This window comes from Monodelphis domestica, chromosome 1 (assembly GCF_027887165.1).
Source record: "Monodelphis domestica isolate mMonDom1 chromosome 1, mMonDom1.pri, whole genome shotgun sequence".
Lineage (NCBI taxonomy): Eukaryota > Metazoa > Chordata > Mammalia > Didelphimorphia > Didelphidae > Monodelphis > Monodelphis domestica.
Window position 1 is genome coordinate 349,939,506 of NC_077227.1, and position 17,896 is coordinate 349,957,401.

A 17,896-nucleotide genomic window follows, 5' to 3' on the forward strand; every position below is an offset into this window, starting at 1 on the left:
CCTGTTCAAGGCTATCTTCTTACTTGGAAAATACAGAGTGAATGACAGAAGACATTCAGAGCAGAGGCTTAGCTGGGCAGCATGGGCCCTGGGACACCAGCTCTAGTCACAACAAATGTAGGTAGGAGAGAACTTCTGGCAGCATGGACCAGCATGGACAGGAGACGAGCTTCCCACAAGACTTCAGAGGCTCCAGTCCCCTGAGATCAGGTAGGGTCCAGACAGTCTGGCAGGAGCCAAAACTACTTCCCTCAAGCTTACCTGGCATCAGCCTCACTGTAGTACTCTCTGGCCACAATGTCCTCAAATAGCTCCCCACCCGTGACCCTGAAAATGAGGAAGACCCAGAATCAGCCATCCACAATTTGCCCTCCTAAGCTCCACATACTAATGACAATGGCAATTTTAGCAAATCTGCACAAACCCAACCTTGAGTGCTCTCTCTCTCTCTCTCTCTCTCTCTCTCTCTCTCTCTCTCTCTCTCTCTCTCTCTCTCTCTCTCTCTCTCTCTCTCTCTCTCTCTCTCTCTCTCTCTCTCTCTCTCTCTCTCTCTCTTTCTCTCATCTCCTCCCCACCCCCTCCAGTACACCAACAAAGCGTACAAAAAAAAGGTATACAGCAAGAAAGCCAAGAATATATTCTCTCTCTCTCTGGCTCTTCATGCTATATGGTTCTCTGGAGCAGCAGAAATGTGTGGAGAGAGCTCCCCACTTGCAGCAGTGGCTACAGAGTCCCTTTTTCTTAAATACAGTCATGACCCAATGTAATATTTCAGCAATGTTTAGAAACATCAAGCTACCAGGGGACAGCTCTACTCCCTTCTCACCTCTGGGGCTCAATTCTTTTGCCTCTCCTGTGATAGTAATACCCTGGTGAACTGGCAGGGCAAACAAGGCTTGTATTTCCCAGGAAAAATATTTTTTCAAGCCTAAAGGAAATCATTTTTTCTTGAAACCAAAAAGAGTACAACCCCCTCCCTCCTTAGTACTGAATCTTCCCTGTATTCCTAGTCTCCTACTTAAATATATTTCAGGCTGCAGGTTTGTTCTTTTAATGAAAAACCATTCTCCAAACTTGCTAGCTGTGTGAGAGTGGGCAAGTCATATAACTCCTTTCTGCCTAGGCTCTCTCTTATCTATAAATGGTGGCGGTTGAACTCCACAACCCCTAAGGTCTCTTCCAGCTCTAAATTTAGGTATCCCTGAGCCTGGGAATTTCCCAGGTCTAAGAGATAAAGAGAAGGCCCTACAAGCATATCACACATACACACACACACACACACACACACACACACACACACACACACACCACCACCACCACCACCACCACCACCACCACCACCACCACCACCACCACCACCACCACCATACAGAAATAGAGAGGAGAGGAAGCTGGCCTGAAGCATGGAACGCAGAGACATACATCTAAACCACAATTAGCTCTTTAGTTCTTATTTTCCCAAGAAGCCCCAAACTGAACAAATCCACTTGCCCCAATAATTATTAGTTATTGACTATAGGCAAGTCACAAATTCTCTGATCCTCATTTCCTCATAAAAGAACCCCAAAACCCTTGGCTCTACTATCAGGAATACTTCTTAGGACTTCAAGGTCCTAGATGGATAAGAGCCCAGTTAAACACACTGTTTAGTTCTGTCACGTCCCTTTCTGTCTCTACTACCTGGCCTTGCCCAATGCCCTGTCTAGCCTAGGACTGATACCAGTGAACAACAGCAAAGAATTCTGGTTGGTACTTACAGGTCAAATATCAGGTAGTGATGCCCCTCCTCTGATATGCTGTCATGGAGTCGGACTGTAGAAAGAAGGAGAGAATGACCATTTAGTAAGCACTTAGTCCTGTGGACTAAGAACTTTACACATGGTTATGCATAACCTCATTCCTCTATCTCTCCTGCTTTGCCTTTCTCTCTTTTTTCCCTCAAATTAAAAATAAAAAAGCCTATAAACATTATTTAGCATAAATGTAGGACTGGGAAAGCAAGAAGGGATTGGATCAGGGTCTATCCACTGTAAAAACAGTCTGCTGTTGTGAAAAGTATGGTGGATCTACAGTCAAAGGAAGTGGTTTCAAATTTTCTTTGCTTCTTATTACTAGCTGTATGACCTTGAGTAAATCATTTCACCTGGGCATCAGGTTCTCATCTCTAAAATGAAGAGGGTTGCATTTGATGACCTCAAAGGTTCCTTCCAGATCTAAATCCATGAGTCTATGATTAAGGTCCCTTTAATCTCCCAATTCTATCTGTGATCCTATGTGGTGCTACCTTTCATGAATGAGGCTGGATAATTGCCCAGCGGGGGATGCTGAGAATTGAGTCTCCAATGTGGACTGAAATCAGGAAGCCTCACCTTTCTAAGTTCAAATACAGCCTCTGACGCTTACTAGAATGACCCTGGACAAGTCACTTAACCCCACTGGCCTCAGTTTCTTCATCTATAAAATGAGTTGGAGAGACTCATCCCCATAACCTCATTTGACCAAAACCGTCCTCCCTAGACACGGCTCCCTTATATGTGTTGTTTCCCACTATTAGAATATAAGCTTCTCAAGGGCAGGGACTGTTGCTTTCTGGATTTTATATCTACAGCATTTAGCATAGTATCTGACACATAATAGGTGCTTAATCAATACCTTTTCATTCAAAATAAAATAAAATGAGTTAGAGAAGGATATGGTAAACCACTCCAGTATCTGCCAAATGAGGTCATCAAGAGTCAGATACAATTGAAAAACAACTGAAAAACAATAACAAAATTACTCTTTGCCATCAACCCCCTTCTCACCATTAAAGCTATCATCTGTAGCCAAGGAGCAGGGCAAACCCACCTTGCTCCAAAGCTTACAAACTGTGTGAGCACAGACAAATCTCAACCTCACTAAGCCTTGGTTTCCTCCTCTCTACAATGTACCATCTACCTCACAAGATGATTGTGAGGGAAGTAGTATGTAAACTTTAAAGCATTATAATAAGGTCAACTATTATTGGTACTAGTCTCCCCTTGTCTTGCTGGTGCTCTATACCTCCACCTGTTAAAAAGCATCCACTGGGAATCCATGACCCAGCACCTCAGACTTTCAGGATTCTCAGGATCAAAGACAGCAGGGAGGAATTGTGGGCCTCCAAGGGGATCTGTGTACAGTCCCCTCAGCAGAAAAGGAGGAGCATGGAGAAGATACATACATACATACATACATACATACATGGGTACATAGATGCATACTTAGATACAGATAGATAGATAGATAGATAGATAGATAGATAGATAGATAGATAGATAGATAGATAGATGCAAAATAAAATGAGCTGGAGAAGGAAATGGCAAACCACTCCAGTATCTGCAATATATATATATATATATATATATATATATATATATATATATATATATATACATATATGGTTTTTTTAAGAGGAGGGATAATAGAACTGGCTTCCTCTCAGGGATGGAATTGGACTGGAGGAACTTGGGTTGGATAAGAACCTGACATCTGTTGTGGGTCCCCTTCTTCTAAGAAGGGTCAGGACTTCCAACTCAAAGAGTTCGCAGTATATATTCCCAGTATCCACTGAAAGCTTTGTGGAAGGCCTGGTTGGCAGCCCCCTAACCCTTCAGTAGCCCAGAGTGGGTTGAGAAGAGTCTAACACCACATTATTGAGAAAACCAAATCTTGTTCTCTTCTCTGAACAACCCTCAGAGTACCTGAGTACTCATTTGTACTAGATCAGATGGTTCCTTATTCTCTGGCATCAAAGGTATACTGTCTAGGTTCCTAAACGAAAAGCAAGAGATGAATGGAGGCCTGATTAGAAAAATATGTCTCACATGGGACACAGTCTGAGCTGGTTTGAAGCCTAATTTCATTTAGGTGTGAATAATTCCTCTCCTAGGATGTGTAAGGGCATTGGTTGAGCTGCGAAGATTTGGGAATATTAAGGGCTGTGGTGGCAGTAGCCCCCTTCTTGCCAGGGCAAGTCCCTAATAGGGCTTCAGTAAAGAGTCAGAAGATAGGGAATTTAAATCAAACTCTATTTACTTTCTTTGTGACCTTGGGAAGTTCACTTATGGGCCTCAGTTTCCATCTAAAAAACAAGGGAATTAGACTAGATGGCCTTCCAGCTTTAAATCTGTGACCCTATAGCCTTTTACCTTCATTAAAGCCCTCCTCAGATGCCTTATGGTGGCATAGTGGGAACCCTAGAGTCTCAAAGGCCATTCAATAGTCTTGCATAGCCATGAACATCATACTCTTTAGTGCTCAACTAGTCAAACCCCTTCATTTTATAGAGGAGGAAACTGGGGCCCAGAAAAATAAATTCAAATCCAGATCTTCTTATTCCAGTCAAGAGTGTTTTCCATGTGCCATGTATAAGGCAGAGGGAAAACAAACCAGAAAAATTTCAGATATTGTCCCTGGGCTGGATGGTGGGTCTCTTCTCCAGACACCAACCTTCAGCTAAGCTTGGTGAGGCTCAAGACCAGTGAACGGGGAAAATTCCACCAGCCCTTGGGGCTTTTTGTTTAAGTTACAGCAACTCCTAAACTGTTTACTCCTAAGCAGGGAGGGGTTTCAACCTACATCCATGGTGAACGCACCCACACTGGTGAAATCATGAAACTTAAGTATGATATTTATGGTATTATAAACCACCCAGATTCTTGCACGGGGTATGTGGGGGGAATAGAGATGTAGGAACTTGGGCTAGATGCCTTCTATGACTCCTTCCAACTCTAAGGCTCTAAAATTCAGAGGATTATGGATTCAGAATCCAAGGACCTTAGAATGAATCTAATCCAACCCTATCATTTTACTAATGAGGAAACGGAGGCCCAAGGAGCAACTTGCCTAAAGTTGCAAAGGTAGTAAGAAGAAGAGCTGGCATTTGAACCCATAGGATCATAGATTATTGCTGTAAAGAATCTTGGAAGCCATATGATCCAACTCTCATATATTACAGAAGAAGAAATTGAAGCCCAGGTAGGCTAAGTGATTTGTCCAAGGTCACAGAGGTAATAAGAAGCAGTGATAGGATTTGGACCCAGATCTCTGAATCCAAACCCACTGTACCACACTGTTGTGGAGATTCCCAATCGAAGGGAATTGTCTTTGGACCTAACCCTCCCACCTCCTCTTCTTCCCCACCTCTGCAGAATGCATGCTACCTTCTGAGTTGGTAAGAATAAGTATAGCTGGAAGCTCTGATCCTTTTCAGAACATCTGTCCAATTCTTCTTACCCAACCCAGTTCTCTCCAATCTAATTTCATCCCTGTTAAGAAACTAGCTCTATTTCCCTTCCCCCCAAGAAAATGTGTTCATGGACCTGGTCTCTTCCTTATTACCCCTTCTCTCCTGAGGTGGCTACCCACAGGTCTCCCTGGTGGCCTACAATTTCTCTCTATCTTCTTTGATCCATGCCCTGGCAACACAGCCTTGTCCATCAATGAATAATCAGGCTGTTTGTGCAGCTTCATTTAGCTGTCCTAGCTGTCCTCAGTCTCTAAGCAGCAGGGAAGGGGAGTGGGGGGGATGAAAGGAGGTGGAAGTGCATTCTGGGTATAAATAGCTGACAAGAATTGTCACCCTCAAACACTGAAACCCTTCTGGGCTCCATCTCCACGCCCCCAGTTACCCAGGCTCAAATAATACTCAGTCATATTTTTCTTCCTTTCCCCAAGCAATTCTATCTCCTCACTGTTGTTTTTTTTAATCTGTCCCTTTCTCTCCCTCCCTATCACTGCCTCAGTTGCCTCTTGCTCAGACTACAGAAATAACCTCCTAACTGAGCTTCCTGTCTCCTTTCCAACCTATCCAATCCATCCTGCAAAGTCTGCCAGATGAATCCTCTAAAGAGCCAGGTCTGACCCCATCTCTTCCCTAGTCAGAAATCATCAGGGTCTCCCTATCAGCTACTGACTAAAGCCAACTTCTCAACCTGGCCAATCAAAGCTTCAAATATCCTGGCCCCAACCAATCTTTCTAGCTTTGTGGCATATTATTCCTCCATATAGAGTATCCGCCAAATCTTAGCACACAAAGCTTTAAATTGCATTGAGACTTTGAGGATACCCTGTATCAGCTCTCCAGATAAATTCTACTATATACTTTGTCCCAAGCATCTGAGAATGTCCTTCCTATCTTTATCTTCACCTATTGACATTCTATCCATCCATTAAAGCCCAGCTCAAATGTATCTCCTACGAAAATGGCAGAGTGCCAGGCCCATAGTCAAAAAGACCCATGTTGAAATCCCATTTCAGGGGGCAGTTAGGTGTCTCAGTGGATTAAGAGCCAGACCTAGGGACAGGAGGTGCTGGATTCAAATCTCTCAGACACTTCCAAGGTGTGTGACCCTGGGCAAGTCACTTAACCTCCATTGCCTAGCCCTTACCACCCTTCTGCCTTAGAACTAATACAAAGTACTGATTCTAAGATGGAAGGTAAAGGTTTTATTTGAGAGAGACAGACAGACAGAGAGACAGAGACACAGAGAGTGAGGAAGGAATGGAGGGAGGGAAGGAGGAAAAGAAGGAAGGAAGGAATCCCACATCAGACACTTAGTAGCTGTGTGACTCTGGGCAAGCCACAACCTCTATCTGCCTCAGTTTCCTCAACTATGAAATGAGAATAATAATAGCTCCCCCATCTCACAGGGTTGTTTTGAGAATCAAATAAAATTTTTGCTTTTGCAAAGCATTTAGCACAGAGTCTAGTTTCTTCCTGTGTAAACTAGGGATAATAAAGGCAGCTACTTCATAGTCTTGATCAAATGACAATGCATGTAAAGCCTGATGTTCTCTATAAATTTAAGCTATCTTTATTTCCTGATTCCTCCAAACAGGTGTGATCTTTCAATCCCTAAATCCCTTTATATTCCTTTCATGCCTTTTTTCCATTCCAATTTGTAACCTAGTTATATGTTTTATCCAGGTAAATGCTTCAGCCTGCTCTAATGGACTTGTGAGAACCAGTTGTTAAATGGTCAACAGAAGCATTTATACCTCAGAAAATGGCTACCACTATAAATTAGGCTAGCTTTTTTTCTCTTTGTAAATTGTCCAGATTTAGGAAAATGAGAAGAAAATATTAATAATGTAGATTAAACTTAAAAACGTACATGCCTAGTTTTTTGGTTTTGTTTTCCTTCTGGAAAACCCAGTTATTAAACATTTATCCAACATTTACTCTGTATTGCTCCCTAAACATTGAGCTCTGCAGGAATACAGTAGAAAGTTCAGGGAATTCTTTTACTAGCAGACCGAAGGCCTGGTGACTGGAGGTTAATAACAATAATATGATAACGTTCATCTATATAGCATATCCATTACTTCATCCGAGCCTCACAACACTCCTGGCTTTGTCCTCCCAACATATTGGGAACTAGCTCACTGAGGAGAGATACTGTCTTATTCATTCTGGGCCCTTCCCCCACAACACCTTGCCCAGGGTCTCTTCCTACACCACACCCCCAGCCCCATAAATATCTTCTGAATGAGTGGCTAAAATTAGGAGAGTAGGAACAAGGATAGGAGAGAGGGAGACTGGGAGGAGCCAGGAAGGAGGCCAGCCAGCATAAGGGGAGCTATAGCTATGGCAACAACTTGCCAGGGCAGTGGGCATCGCTAGTAGACACCCCAAGACAACGTTGCCTGGAGCACTGGGACCTTAGCACCTAATGATAATAATAGCCTCACATTTATGTAGGCTTTAAAACCTGTAAAAAAACTCTATGTATGTTATTTCATTTAATCCTCAGACCAGCTCTGTAAGGTAGGTGCTATTATTATCCTGATTTTACCAAGGAGGAAACTGAGGCTAAGAGAAGCTAGGATTTGAATTCAGATCTTCCTGTGTACTACTCCAAGCACTGTACCAACTAGCTGGTGTTAAGCCTCCATAGGGAAATCTCAGAAAATTAGCCAGAGAAAGGCAATAAAGGATTGGGGGTGAGAGTAGAGAAGGAAGGCTGGCTCTTTCCTGTTCTTAGAAGCTCTTTTTTCATCCCTGGTCTTGGATAGCACCTTTCAGAGAGAGCAAGACTTTGTCCTGTAGGTCCCATATGTTGGTTGAGGCAGCAAGGTGGTAATAATACCCAGAGTGCTGAATTTGGAGCCAGGAACACTTGGGTTCAAATCCTGACAGTTACTTAGCTGTATAACCCTAGGCAAAATCACTTAGACTCAGTTTCCTCAACTATAAAACGGAGACAATAAGAGTACCTATCTCACAAGGTTGTTGTGAAGATCAAATGAGATTTTACATACATAAAGCTCTTTGTAAATCTTTTTTTCTTTTTCTTTTTTTTTAACCCTTAACTTCTGAATTAGAATCAATTTTGATTCTAAGGCAGAAGAGCAGTAAGGGCTAAGCAATTGGGGTTAAGAAACTTTTTAGGGTCACATATTTTATTCATTTTTAGGGCTAAGGTTTTGTCAGAGCTTTGGAGATCTTGGTACCACACGCCACAAGGACAGGGGTTTGGCTATGAGAGAAGGGAAATTGCATAGGCTGCTGCTTCTTCCTACTTAGCCCCTCCGTCTATCTCCACTTTCTCTTTTGTTCTGATCTGATGCATGGGAAATTCTTTGTATGCACCTATTTTCAATAAATAGGTTTTTTTAATTTTTATTTTTAAATATTTTTTCCATGTTTCCATGATCCATTTTCTTTCTCTCCTGTCTCCCCACCCCAGCCCCAGAGCCGACAAGAAATTCCACTGGGTTGTTCAAATGTTATCACTTGATATCTATGTCCATCATTAAATCGTTTTAATGGTCAAAAAAATAAAAATGAAATTTTTTTAAAAGCTAAGAAATATCTGAGGTCAAATTTGAACCCAGGTCCTCCTAACTCCAGACCTGGTACTCTATATACTATGCTAGCTAGCTGCCCCTGTACGATTTTTTTTTTAAAGCTTTACCGCCTATCTTAGGATCATTTCAATGATAGAAGAGCGGCCAGAGCTAGAAAATCAGGGTAAAGTGACTTGTCCAGTGTCTTATAGCTAGGAAGTGTCTGAGGCCACATTTGAACCCAGATCCTGCCAACTCCAGGCCAGGTGCTCTATCCATTGAGCTACCTAACTGCCACAATGCACTTTGTATATCTTAAAGCATCATAGAAGTGCTAGCTTTTGTCATTTTAAAATCTCATAGAGTCTTTGATTTAGAACTGGAAAGGACTTTATGGGCCATAGAATCCAATCCTCTCTTTTTACAAGTGGGTAAACTGAGGCACAAAGAAATTAACTTGTCTGAGTCCACACAGTTATTGTCAGAGGTAGTATTTGAACCCAGAAATTCTTGACTCCATGTCCAAGACATTACATACTACTCTACACCACCTCCCCCCTCCTCAGGGTTGCCTCAGATTTGGAGAACAAACAGGGGAGAAATTTGTGCAGGGAAAGGGTGAGCTGGGTAATAGGGAAATCCAGACAACTCAGGGCCAGAGAGGGAGCCTGTGTGAGACACCTTGTTTTGGGAGTTAAGAGCAGGTCATTGGCAGAGATGGGGAATTGACCTGAAGGAACAAATCAGGTGAAAAGATAAGACTGTCGAGGCTTCTTCTTTGCCTTCCTCCGGACCCACCTTAGTCATCCTGTTGTTAGCTTCGAGTGTTATGTGGGGGGCTCTCCAGCCCTACATTTATCCCTAACTTGATTATGTTGGTAGGAGTAGTGGAAAGAATATTCCATCTGGAGCAGGGAGACATGGGATTGAATGCTGCCTTTGCGGCTATGGGCAGACGTTCCCTGGTACTCTGTTGCCTTGGCTGTAGAATTAAGGGGTTTAGACTAGAGAGTCTAAACTGTCTCTCCTGGCTCTAAGAACTTGTGCCCCAAGGTCTAGGCAGACCAAAGTTCTCTCTCCAAGCCTGTCAACTTGAGATAAGGCCAGCAAGGACAGGTTGGGAGTTTTCATCCTTGAGTGTCCGACTTAAGAGGGTCCTATTCTTGTCAGGGGTCCCATTCCTGGTCTGAGAGGCCAGGACCTTCTGGGCACTTCAGGTAACATGACTTCCCCTGGATAGTGGCCACCCTACCTGCCATGATCTCCTCATACTCCCTCTTGGGGGCTGGGGTCTTGCTGCAGAGCTGGGATGAGGAGGGGTGCATGTGGGGGTGGGTGACAGATTGACTCAGCATCACTGTTGGTGGGTTTGTTGTGTGTGGGGGTAAAGGGGGGTACACTGGGAATTTTTCCCCATTGGGGACTATTTTAATCTTTCTCGGAGCTTCAGGAGTTTTCCTGAAACAGCTTTTCTGAAGGAGGCTGCCGGCAGGCGTAGGCTGGGCGGAAAAGGCCTTCTCTTACCCCCCCCCTCCCCACCCCCACCCCCAGCTGCTCCTTGAGGAATGTGGCTGCCCTCCACCCCCACCCAGTCCCCTCCCTTCCCCCCTCCAAAGTCCAAAATTACCTCCACACCCTACCCCGATCACTCTCTCTGGAAGTCACCACTCACAATACCAGGAGACACAGGGACCATCTTCACCACCCATCAGCACCCCATTCCTGATCCTCTTCCCCACAAGTGCAGCCCCTCTTTGTCATCCCTCCCTTGGTGGCCAGAGGGGAAGGGCAGATTCTCTTACCAATGTTCGGATGCTTTAGCAGGCGGCAGATGCGGGCCTCTCGCTCTAGCTTCTGATGATCTGAAACACAAGGATCTCCAGGTCAGAGATATATTGGGTTGGGCTGTGGGAATGGGAATGAAATGGTCCCCTCCATCTTCTCTCTGAACCCCCAAACTCTCTGCTTCCCTTGGGTGGGGTAGAGAGAGGAACCTGCCTCATCTGCAGAAAAGAGGGGCTCGCATTAGATCGTCTCTGCCGTCCCTTCTGAGGTCCCTTTCAGCTCTCACAGTCTCTATTCCAAGGTCCCTTCTTATCACAGCCTTCTTTGTTCTGAGGTTCTTTCCAGGTCCAAAACGATATATTCTACCTAATTCCCAGTCTACTTCCCCCAGTCTCTGTCCTAAGATCCTTCTAGCTCTCATGTTCTGTGTTCTGAGGGAACAGATATTCTGCAACAGTGTCAGGATTAATGTAACTAAAGACTGCAAAGGAAAGAGACCTTTTCTTTTCTTAAAACTCGACTGCAAACATATTGGCCAAGGCCTTCTCCGTTCTCTAACAGTCCTTGTCCCAGAGCTACTGAAGCACCTTCATTCTGGTAGGGCCAGCCATTAGCAGGCCATCTCCCAGTGGTGAGGCCTCGTCTGGGTTCTGGTTAGATGGAGCCAGGATCAGTAAGCCCAGGAAGCTACATAATCTCTATACCCAAATTAGGGAGGGTCTCGGATGAGATGTATCTCTGAGGCTAGGGCTGGGGGCCATAAAAAAGAGTGGGGTCAGGCCTACCTAGCTTTTTTAAAAGAAAAGCTCAAGGAAAATGGTTCTAGACTATAGCTTCAGAGCCTGTACCCCCTCCTACCTGAGAATATTTCAATATTTACTACCATTTTTGGAGGGCAAAGTTGATGACGTCAAAAACAAAGGCTTGGATCACAAAATGTGCTAGTTAATAAGACACAAAGCCACAGGTACCCAATTGATGAAAATGTGGCAGGCCCCAGACATCGGTACTTATAGCATCCTTACTCTCAACCGTAATCCTTTCTGGGGAGGGAAGGCTGGGATAGGGTGGGGAATTATGGTCGAATTCCTTTTTCTAGAGCTTCTAACTCCCACATGTCTAGCCTTAGCACAAAAGTGAGGATGGGGCTATTTCTCAATCCTGGATAATTACAAAGGGGAAAAATGATCTAGGAAATTGGAATGGGGGGGGGGGAATAGCTTTTATATGGGGGCAGAGGATAGGGAGCCTCAAAGTATTGGGGAAAGGAGATTTCAAAAAAGATGAAGCCAGGAACTGCAGGAACATTTCAGGTATAAGAAATAGTAGGCAGAGAAACCAAAGAGGGCAGGAGGACATGAGAGACAGTGGGTCTGGCTGGAATGTAGAAGGAAGAGGTAAGGAAAAGAGTAACATAAGTTTTTTCTTATCAACCCTTCAAAGCCAACTGTCCCCCCCACCCCCACCCTCAATTTCCAGTCCCACCTAGCAGCTCAGATCCCCCCCACCTACAACTCTCAGAATTCTGGAGGGCCATAAAGCAATACCAGTATGTCACTTTTCTATTAATCAGACAATAATAGTTGCTTCCCAGGTAAACTTTTCAGCTGCCAGGAGTGGCTATGTAGAAGGGGGGAAATCCTTGACCTTTCCCCATCCCCTTTTCCAAAGGAAATTACGTCTTAAAGAAGGGAAAAGGTTCTCAAGCAAAAAGATAGACCAACCCAAGAGCAGCTAAGAACCACAGGCCAAGTCCTACTGATAGAGAGATGGCATAATAAGCAAGGAATCTCTGAGAAGAAAAATCAATTTATTTATCTGCCTAGTACTTAAGGAAGGAGCTAGCTAGCTAGCTAGAAAAGATGTTTAGGAACAAGCTAAAGAGAGAGGAATGGGGAAAGAATTGGGGAAAGGAAGAAGTGAGGAAATCTGAATTCTACATTGTCAGAACATAATTGTCAAAAATTGCTTCTACATGTAACTGAAAAAATAAATTTTTGAAACAATTTTTAAAAATACTCTGTCCAGTCCTGGGTCCATTTTCCTTTCCATTTTTATGTAATGCCTACTGTTTGATATCTTTTAAACTCAAGCAGATTTCTTTCCATCTCTCGACCTAGTGACTTTGGCTAAATAGGAAATAGCTCTGCCAAGATTGCAAGAGATAATAATTTTATCTTTGAATCCATCCTTTGTTTCAAAGCATCATGGAGAGTGCTAGATTCGGAATGAGAAAGAACTGAATTCAAAACCAGTTTCCTACTCTTACTGGCTCTATAACTATGAGGGACATTGACCCTCTTGGAGTTTCAATGTTCCCTTCTGTAAAAGGGAGCTAGGAAGAGCTACTGTTCTAGCCTCCCAGGGTTGTCCTGAGGAAGGCACTACATTAACTTTAATTTGTTATATGAGCTATTTTACATTCACATTTCACTGGTGTTGGGAACTCCTCTCAGGGCAAGTCCCTTTACCAATGTAGATTTGGTGCCAGTTCAACAAAGGTGTCAGCAGAAGCATTAAAAGGTCAAGCAATTTGATTTGCCCAGTGTCGTACACAGGACTTCAACTCAGGTCTTTCTGACCCAAAGGGTGTTTTTCTATCTGCATACCTCTTTCCCCCTCCCTTGTTCAATTAATTACTAGAGCCACAGAATTAAAGGCTTCAGTATCATAAGAACTATCTAGTTCAATCCTCTCATTTTAAAAATGGGGAAACCGAGGCACTGAGAGAGGCAATGCCTTGCCTTTGATCGCACAGCAAATTGCCAGTAAGTCCCAGGACTAAAACCCAGGTATCCTGACTCCCAAGTTCTGCCCAGTCCATGTCCAACCAGAATAGAAAAATTCTAAGCATCTAAAACCCAGGGAGATATTCCCCAACTTATTTTACAAATGAGAAAACAGCCCGGTGACTTAAGAGTCAAAAGACCAGACAAGAATCTGGAAGCAGAGAAAAATATCCATTCTCACACCTCCATTTCCTTTTCTCCATCACTTCAAATGGACCCTACTTGTGTGCCACCATTAAAAAGTAACCACACTGGGGATACCTGAGTAGCCTGGTGGTTTGAGATCCAGGCCTTGAGATGGGAGGTTCTGTGTTCATACCTGGCTTCAGACACTTCCCGAATATGTGATCCTGGGTAAGCATGTAGCCCCCATTGCCTAGCTCTTACCACTCTTCTGCCTTGGAACCAATACACAGTATTGATTCTAAGATAGATGGTAAGAGTTCTTTTTTTTTAAGTAACCACACTAAGGCATTTGGGGATGCCTGAATCCCACTTGGAAGTCCCACTTTTGGGCTGCCACTTGAAAACTCTTTCCTCTGACCAGGAACTCACATTTTTTGATAAACTATAATTTATTTTTGGATCCCCATTAATATAACATTCTTGAATGTGACCTTCACAAAAGTGCAAAGAGAAAGGAAAAGAAGCGAAACCGGAGATGCTGAGCTGATAGGTTCCATGCTTGTTGAGACCTTGGATTTTGGTCACAGAGCTTTTCTTGTTCCCTAGAAGGGCTGAGTGCCAAGGGAACCACGCCTCCCCAACCCTGTTCCCAAACATAGATGAAAACCAGAAACCAGGAGCCAGGCACTACCACCATCACTACCACCTCCCACAATGACCCTGGAGCCTTCCAAGCCCCTTCCCCCCAGAAGGCCAAAGGCAAGAGACATGGTAGAAAAAGAGAAAGTACAGAAAACCTTGGTTCAAAACTTGGCTTTTCTGCTTATTTACTATATGATCTCAGGGGAAGCCTTTCCCACATTTAAGCCTTGGTTTCCTCATCTGTAAAATAAAGTCACTGAGTGAGATTTCTCAGGTTCCCTTCTACTCTGAACCTATAGGACTACTGTTCTGATTGAGCAGCCAGGAGCAGACTCCCCAGAGAACTATGGATGCCTGGAGTGATTCCAAATACTCTCTGGATGAAGAAGCAAGAAACTCTTGGGTTTGTTTGTTTGTTTGTTTGTTTTAATTTGTTGCCAGTAACTGAACGGTCAGCTGAGAAATCTCAGAGAAACTGTGTCAAACTCTAATGAGACTTGGAACCTTGAAGGTAGTAGGACTCAGTTCTAGATGATGCAATAGATAGAGTCTGGACTTGAGTTCAAATCAGCCTCTGACCTATCTTGGCTGTTTGACTCTGAAAGTCATTTAACCTTTCTTCATCTCAGTTTCCTCATCTATAAAATGCAGACATTGGAAAACAGTATGGGAGATATTAGGTTTAGATCAACATCTGACATCCTACACCAAGATAAACTCAGAATGGGTGAATGACTTGAATATAAAGAAGGAAACTATAAATAAATTAGGTGAACACAGAATAATATATTTGTCAGATCTTTGGGAAAGGAAAGACTTTAAAACCAAGCAAGAGCTAGAAAAAAATCACAAAATGTAAAATCAATAATTTTGATTACATCAAATTAAAAAGTTTTTTTACAAACAAAACTAATGCATCCAAAATTAGAAGGGAAGCAACAAAATGCCTCTTCAGATCCTAGAAGCAATCCACTGGGTTTTATGTCATCTATTGCTCCATCCAAGCCCAGAGAAAATAAAAGCTAAGCCACATACTGCAAGAGATGGGTAGGAAGAGAGTTCCAGCATCAATCTGAAAGTAATGGAATACTAGTAGCAATGTAATGATCCAGAACAATTTGGAGGGACCTATGAGAAAGAACACTATCCACATCCAGAGGAAGAACTGTGGGAGCAGAAATGCAGAAGAAAAACAACTGCTTGATCACATGGTCGATGGGGATATGATTGTCGATGTAGACTCTAAAAGATCACCCTAGTGCAAATATCAATAATATGGAAATAGGTCTTGATCAATGACTCATGTAAACCCAGTGGAATTGCATGTCAGCTATGGGAGTGGGGGGGGGGGAAGAACATGAATCATGTAACCATGAAAAAAATATTCTAAATTAACTAATTAAATAAAATTTAAAAATTAAAAAAAAAAATATATATATATATATATAATGGGGACAATAACAGCACCTAACTCCTAGTCTTGTTGAGAAGATCAAATGAGATTGTGAAGTACTTAGTATAGTTCCTGGCACATAGTAGGTGTTATATAAGTGTTAATAATTATTTTAAATGGCCAAAGGGCTAAGTGACATAACAGGAAGGATCCTTGGAGGTCATTTCACCCATTACCCTGCCTCTGGGCAAAGTTACCCCTGAGGAACCCTAGTTATTTAACTCTCTATCTGCATTATTCAGCAACCCCAAAATAAGAACAGAATGTCAGAGGCTCCTGACACATCTCCCCTGGCAGTGAAGGCGATGAATGAAATTTCTCCTCTTCTTTTGGGAAAGGCTAAGACATGTAGGGGAAATGAACTTATCCTGGCTCACACACTATGTCAATGACTAGAAACCTCCGTTACTGATGTGGGAGTTTAAAGTAAAGAGTGCCTGGATCTGAAATGAGGAAGATTTGAGTTCAAATCCTGTTTCAGACACTTACTAGTGTGTATGATCCTGGCCAAGTCCCTTAACCTCTCCATATGCCTCAATTTCATCATCTGCAAAATGAGGATAAGAATAGCACTTTCCTCACAGAGTTTTTGTGGAGACCCAATGAGATTTTATACATATACATATGTATGTAGGTATGTATGTCTATATACACATATATGTGTATACACATATGCATATAGTGATTAACGAACTTTAAAGCAATATGAAAATGTGACCTCTTCAGATCCTAGAAGCAATCCACTGGGTTTTATGTCATCTATTGCTCCATCCAAGCCCAGAGAAAATAAAAGCTAAGCCACATACTGCAAGAGATGGGTAGGAAGAGAGTTCCAGCATCAATCTGAAGACTTTTTTTATCTCTGAAGGACAGGGACAGAGAACTGCCCCCTTAACAAACAGGACTGCAAGGGAGTTGGGACAAGCATTGGGTAGAACAGGAATCTATGCTGAGCAGTGTCCTTTTCTGCCACTTGCCTCAGGCCTTGGACCACTCCTAGGAGGATGCTTCTAGTCATGTTAGTTCATTGGGGTTGTATAAAGCCCTGATCTACATTTTACTCATGATGTGTCAATGAACCGGGATGAGAAAAATTATTCTGTGATTACAGGAGGGTGGAACTAACAAACTGACAGACAGACACACAGAAATCCTTTTGCTGACCAGTGACAAAGTTTAATGATTTGGGGGTACATAGTTTATAGGAAAAATGACACAGGCTAAGGGATTAGGTAAACCTTTTGCAGGGACAATGGTTAGAAATGATTTGCAAGATAGAGACAATGAATTTAGATTACCTCAGTGGTTCTAAACAGAGTTTTCTATAGGTGATAATTCAATATGTCAATGTGTAACCATCTGGCTAAGTTTCTCATAGAATTTCTGCACCAGTGATTTCTTGGAAGAACATACAGTATTTGTGATAGGGAAAAGTTTGTTTTTCTCATACTTAGGAGCAGGCTACATGTTTGGCAATTCCTATACCATGGCTGTGATTTTTCTGGGTCTACTCTCACTGCTGGGGGCTACAGGGTTGGTCCTATTGGAGGAGCCCCATGCAGTGGGGAGACTCGTGAGTTTGTTGTTGTCATTTAGATGATTAGCCATGTTCAACTCTTCATAGCCCTATTTGGGATTTTCTTGGCAAAGATACTGGAGTGGTTTGCCATTTACTAACTAGTTTGACAAATGAGGAAACTGAGGCAAGCAGGTTTAAGTATCTCACCAAGTCTGAGGCCAGATTTGAACACAGATTGACTCCAGATACAGCACTCTTTCCACTGCGCCACCTCACTGCCTACAACAGGGTCATCTTCCCAACAACCATTTTTGGGCCAAGGGAAGAAGTTGAGATTTTTCAACAGACTTTTTAGGCATTTCAGATCCTGGGAGAAATGGGAAAGTTTCTGGGAAAGGGTAGAATAAAAACCTTGGTTCAAGTCAGGCCTGAATGTGTAGAGTACGGACCACCATGCTTTCAGCAGCATCTGGTGCCTGGTCCTGGTGAGATTCCACAGAGATGAGATCAAATTCAGAAACTGCCAAATGTCAATATTTCCAAGCCTCTAACAAAACACAGTCGTGCCATGCCTAATTCCTGCCAGTCCCAAACAGGTCTATGATGGTCAAAAGGGGGAGGAGGTAATTCCTCCAGATTCATTGGCACAGAGACCTTTAGGCTATTAGTATTAATCCCAGAAGAGTAAAGAAGAGTAAGAGGTACAGGAGACTGTCAGGCCTGCCCTAACTCAGAGAGGCACCCTAGAGGCTCCTAGGGAAAAGAAGGTGG

At 43.0% G+C, this 17,896-nt stretch overlaps 1 protein-coding gene across 3 annotated transcripts in view; it reads right to left on the reverse strand.

The window, feature by feature from the left end:
• CAMK2A (calcium/calmodulin dependent protein kinase II alpha) overlaps nucleotides 1-17,896 on the reverse strand; it is a 99,008-nt gene that overhangs the window by 60,818 nt on the left and 20,294 nt on the right. For all 3 annotated transcript variants that reach the window (XM_007473867.3, XM_007473866.3, XM_016428195.2), the window contains exons 3-5: nucleotides 10,614-10,673; nucleotides 1,758-1,812; nucleotides 262-327 (exon numbers count right to left, since the gene is read on the reverse strand). In XM_007473867.3, coding sequence (XP_007473929.2) covers nucleotides 262-327; nucleotides 1,758-1,812; nucleotides 10,614-10,673 — 181 coding nt within the window. The remainder of the gene's footprint in view (nucleotides 1-261; nucleotides 328-1,757; nucleotides 1,813-10,613; nucleotides 10,674-17,896) is intronic.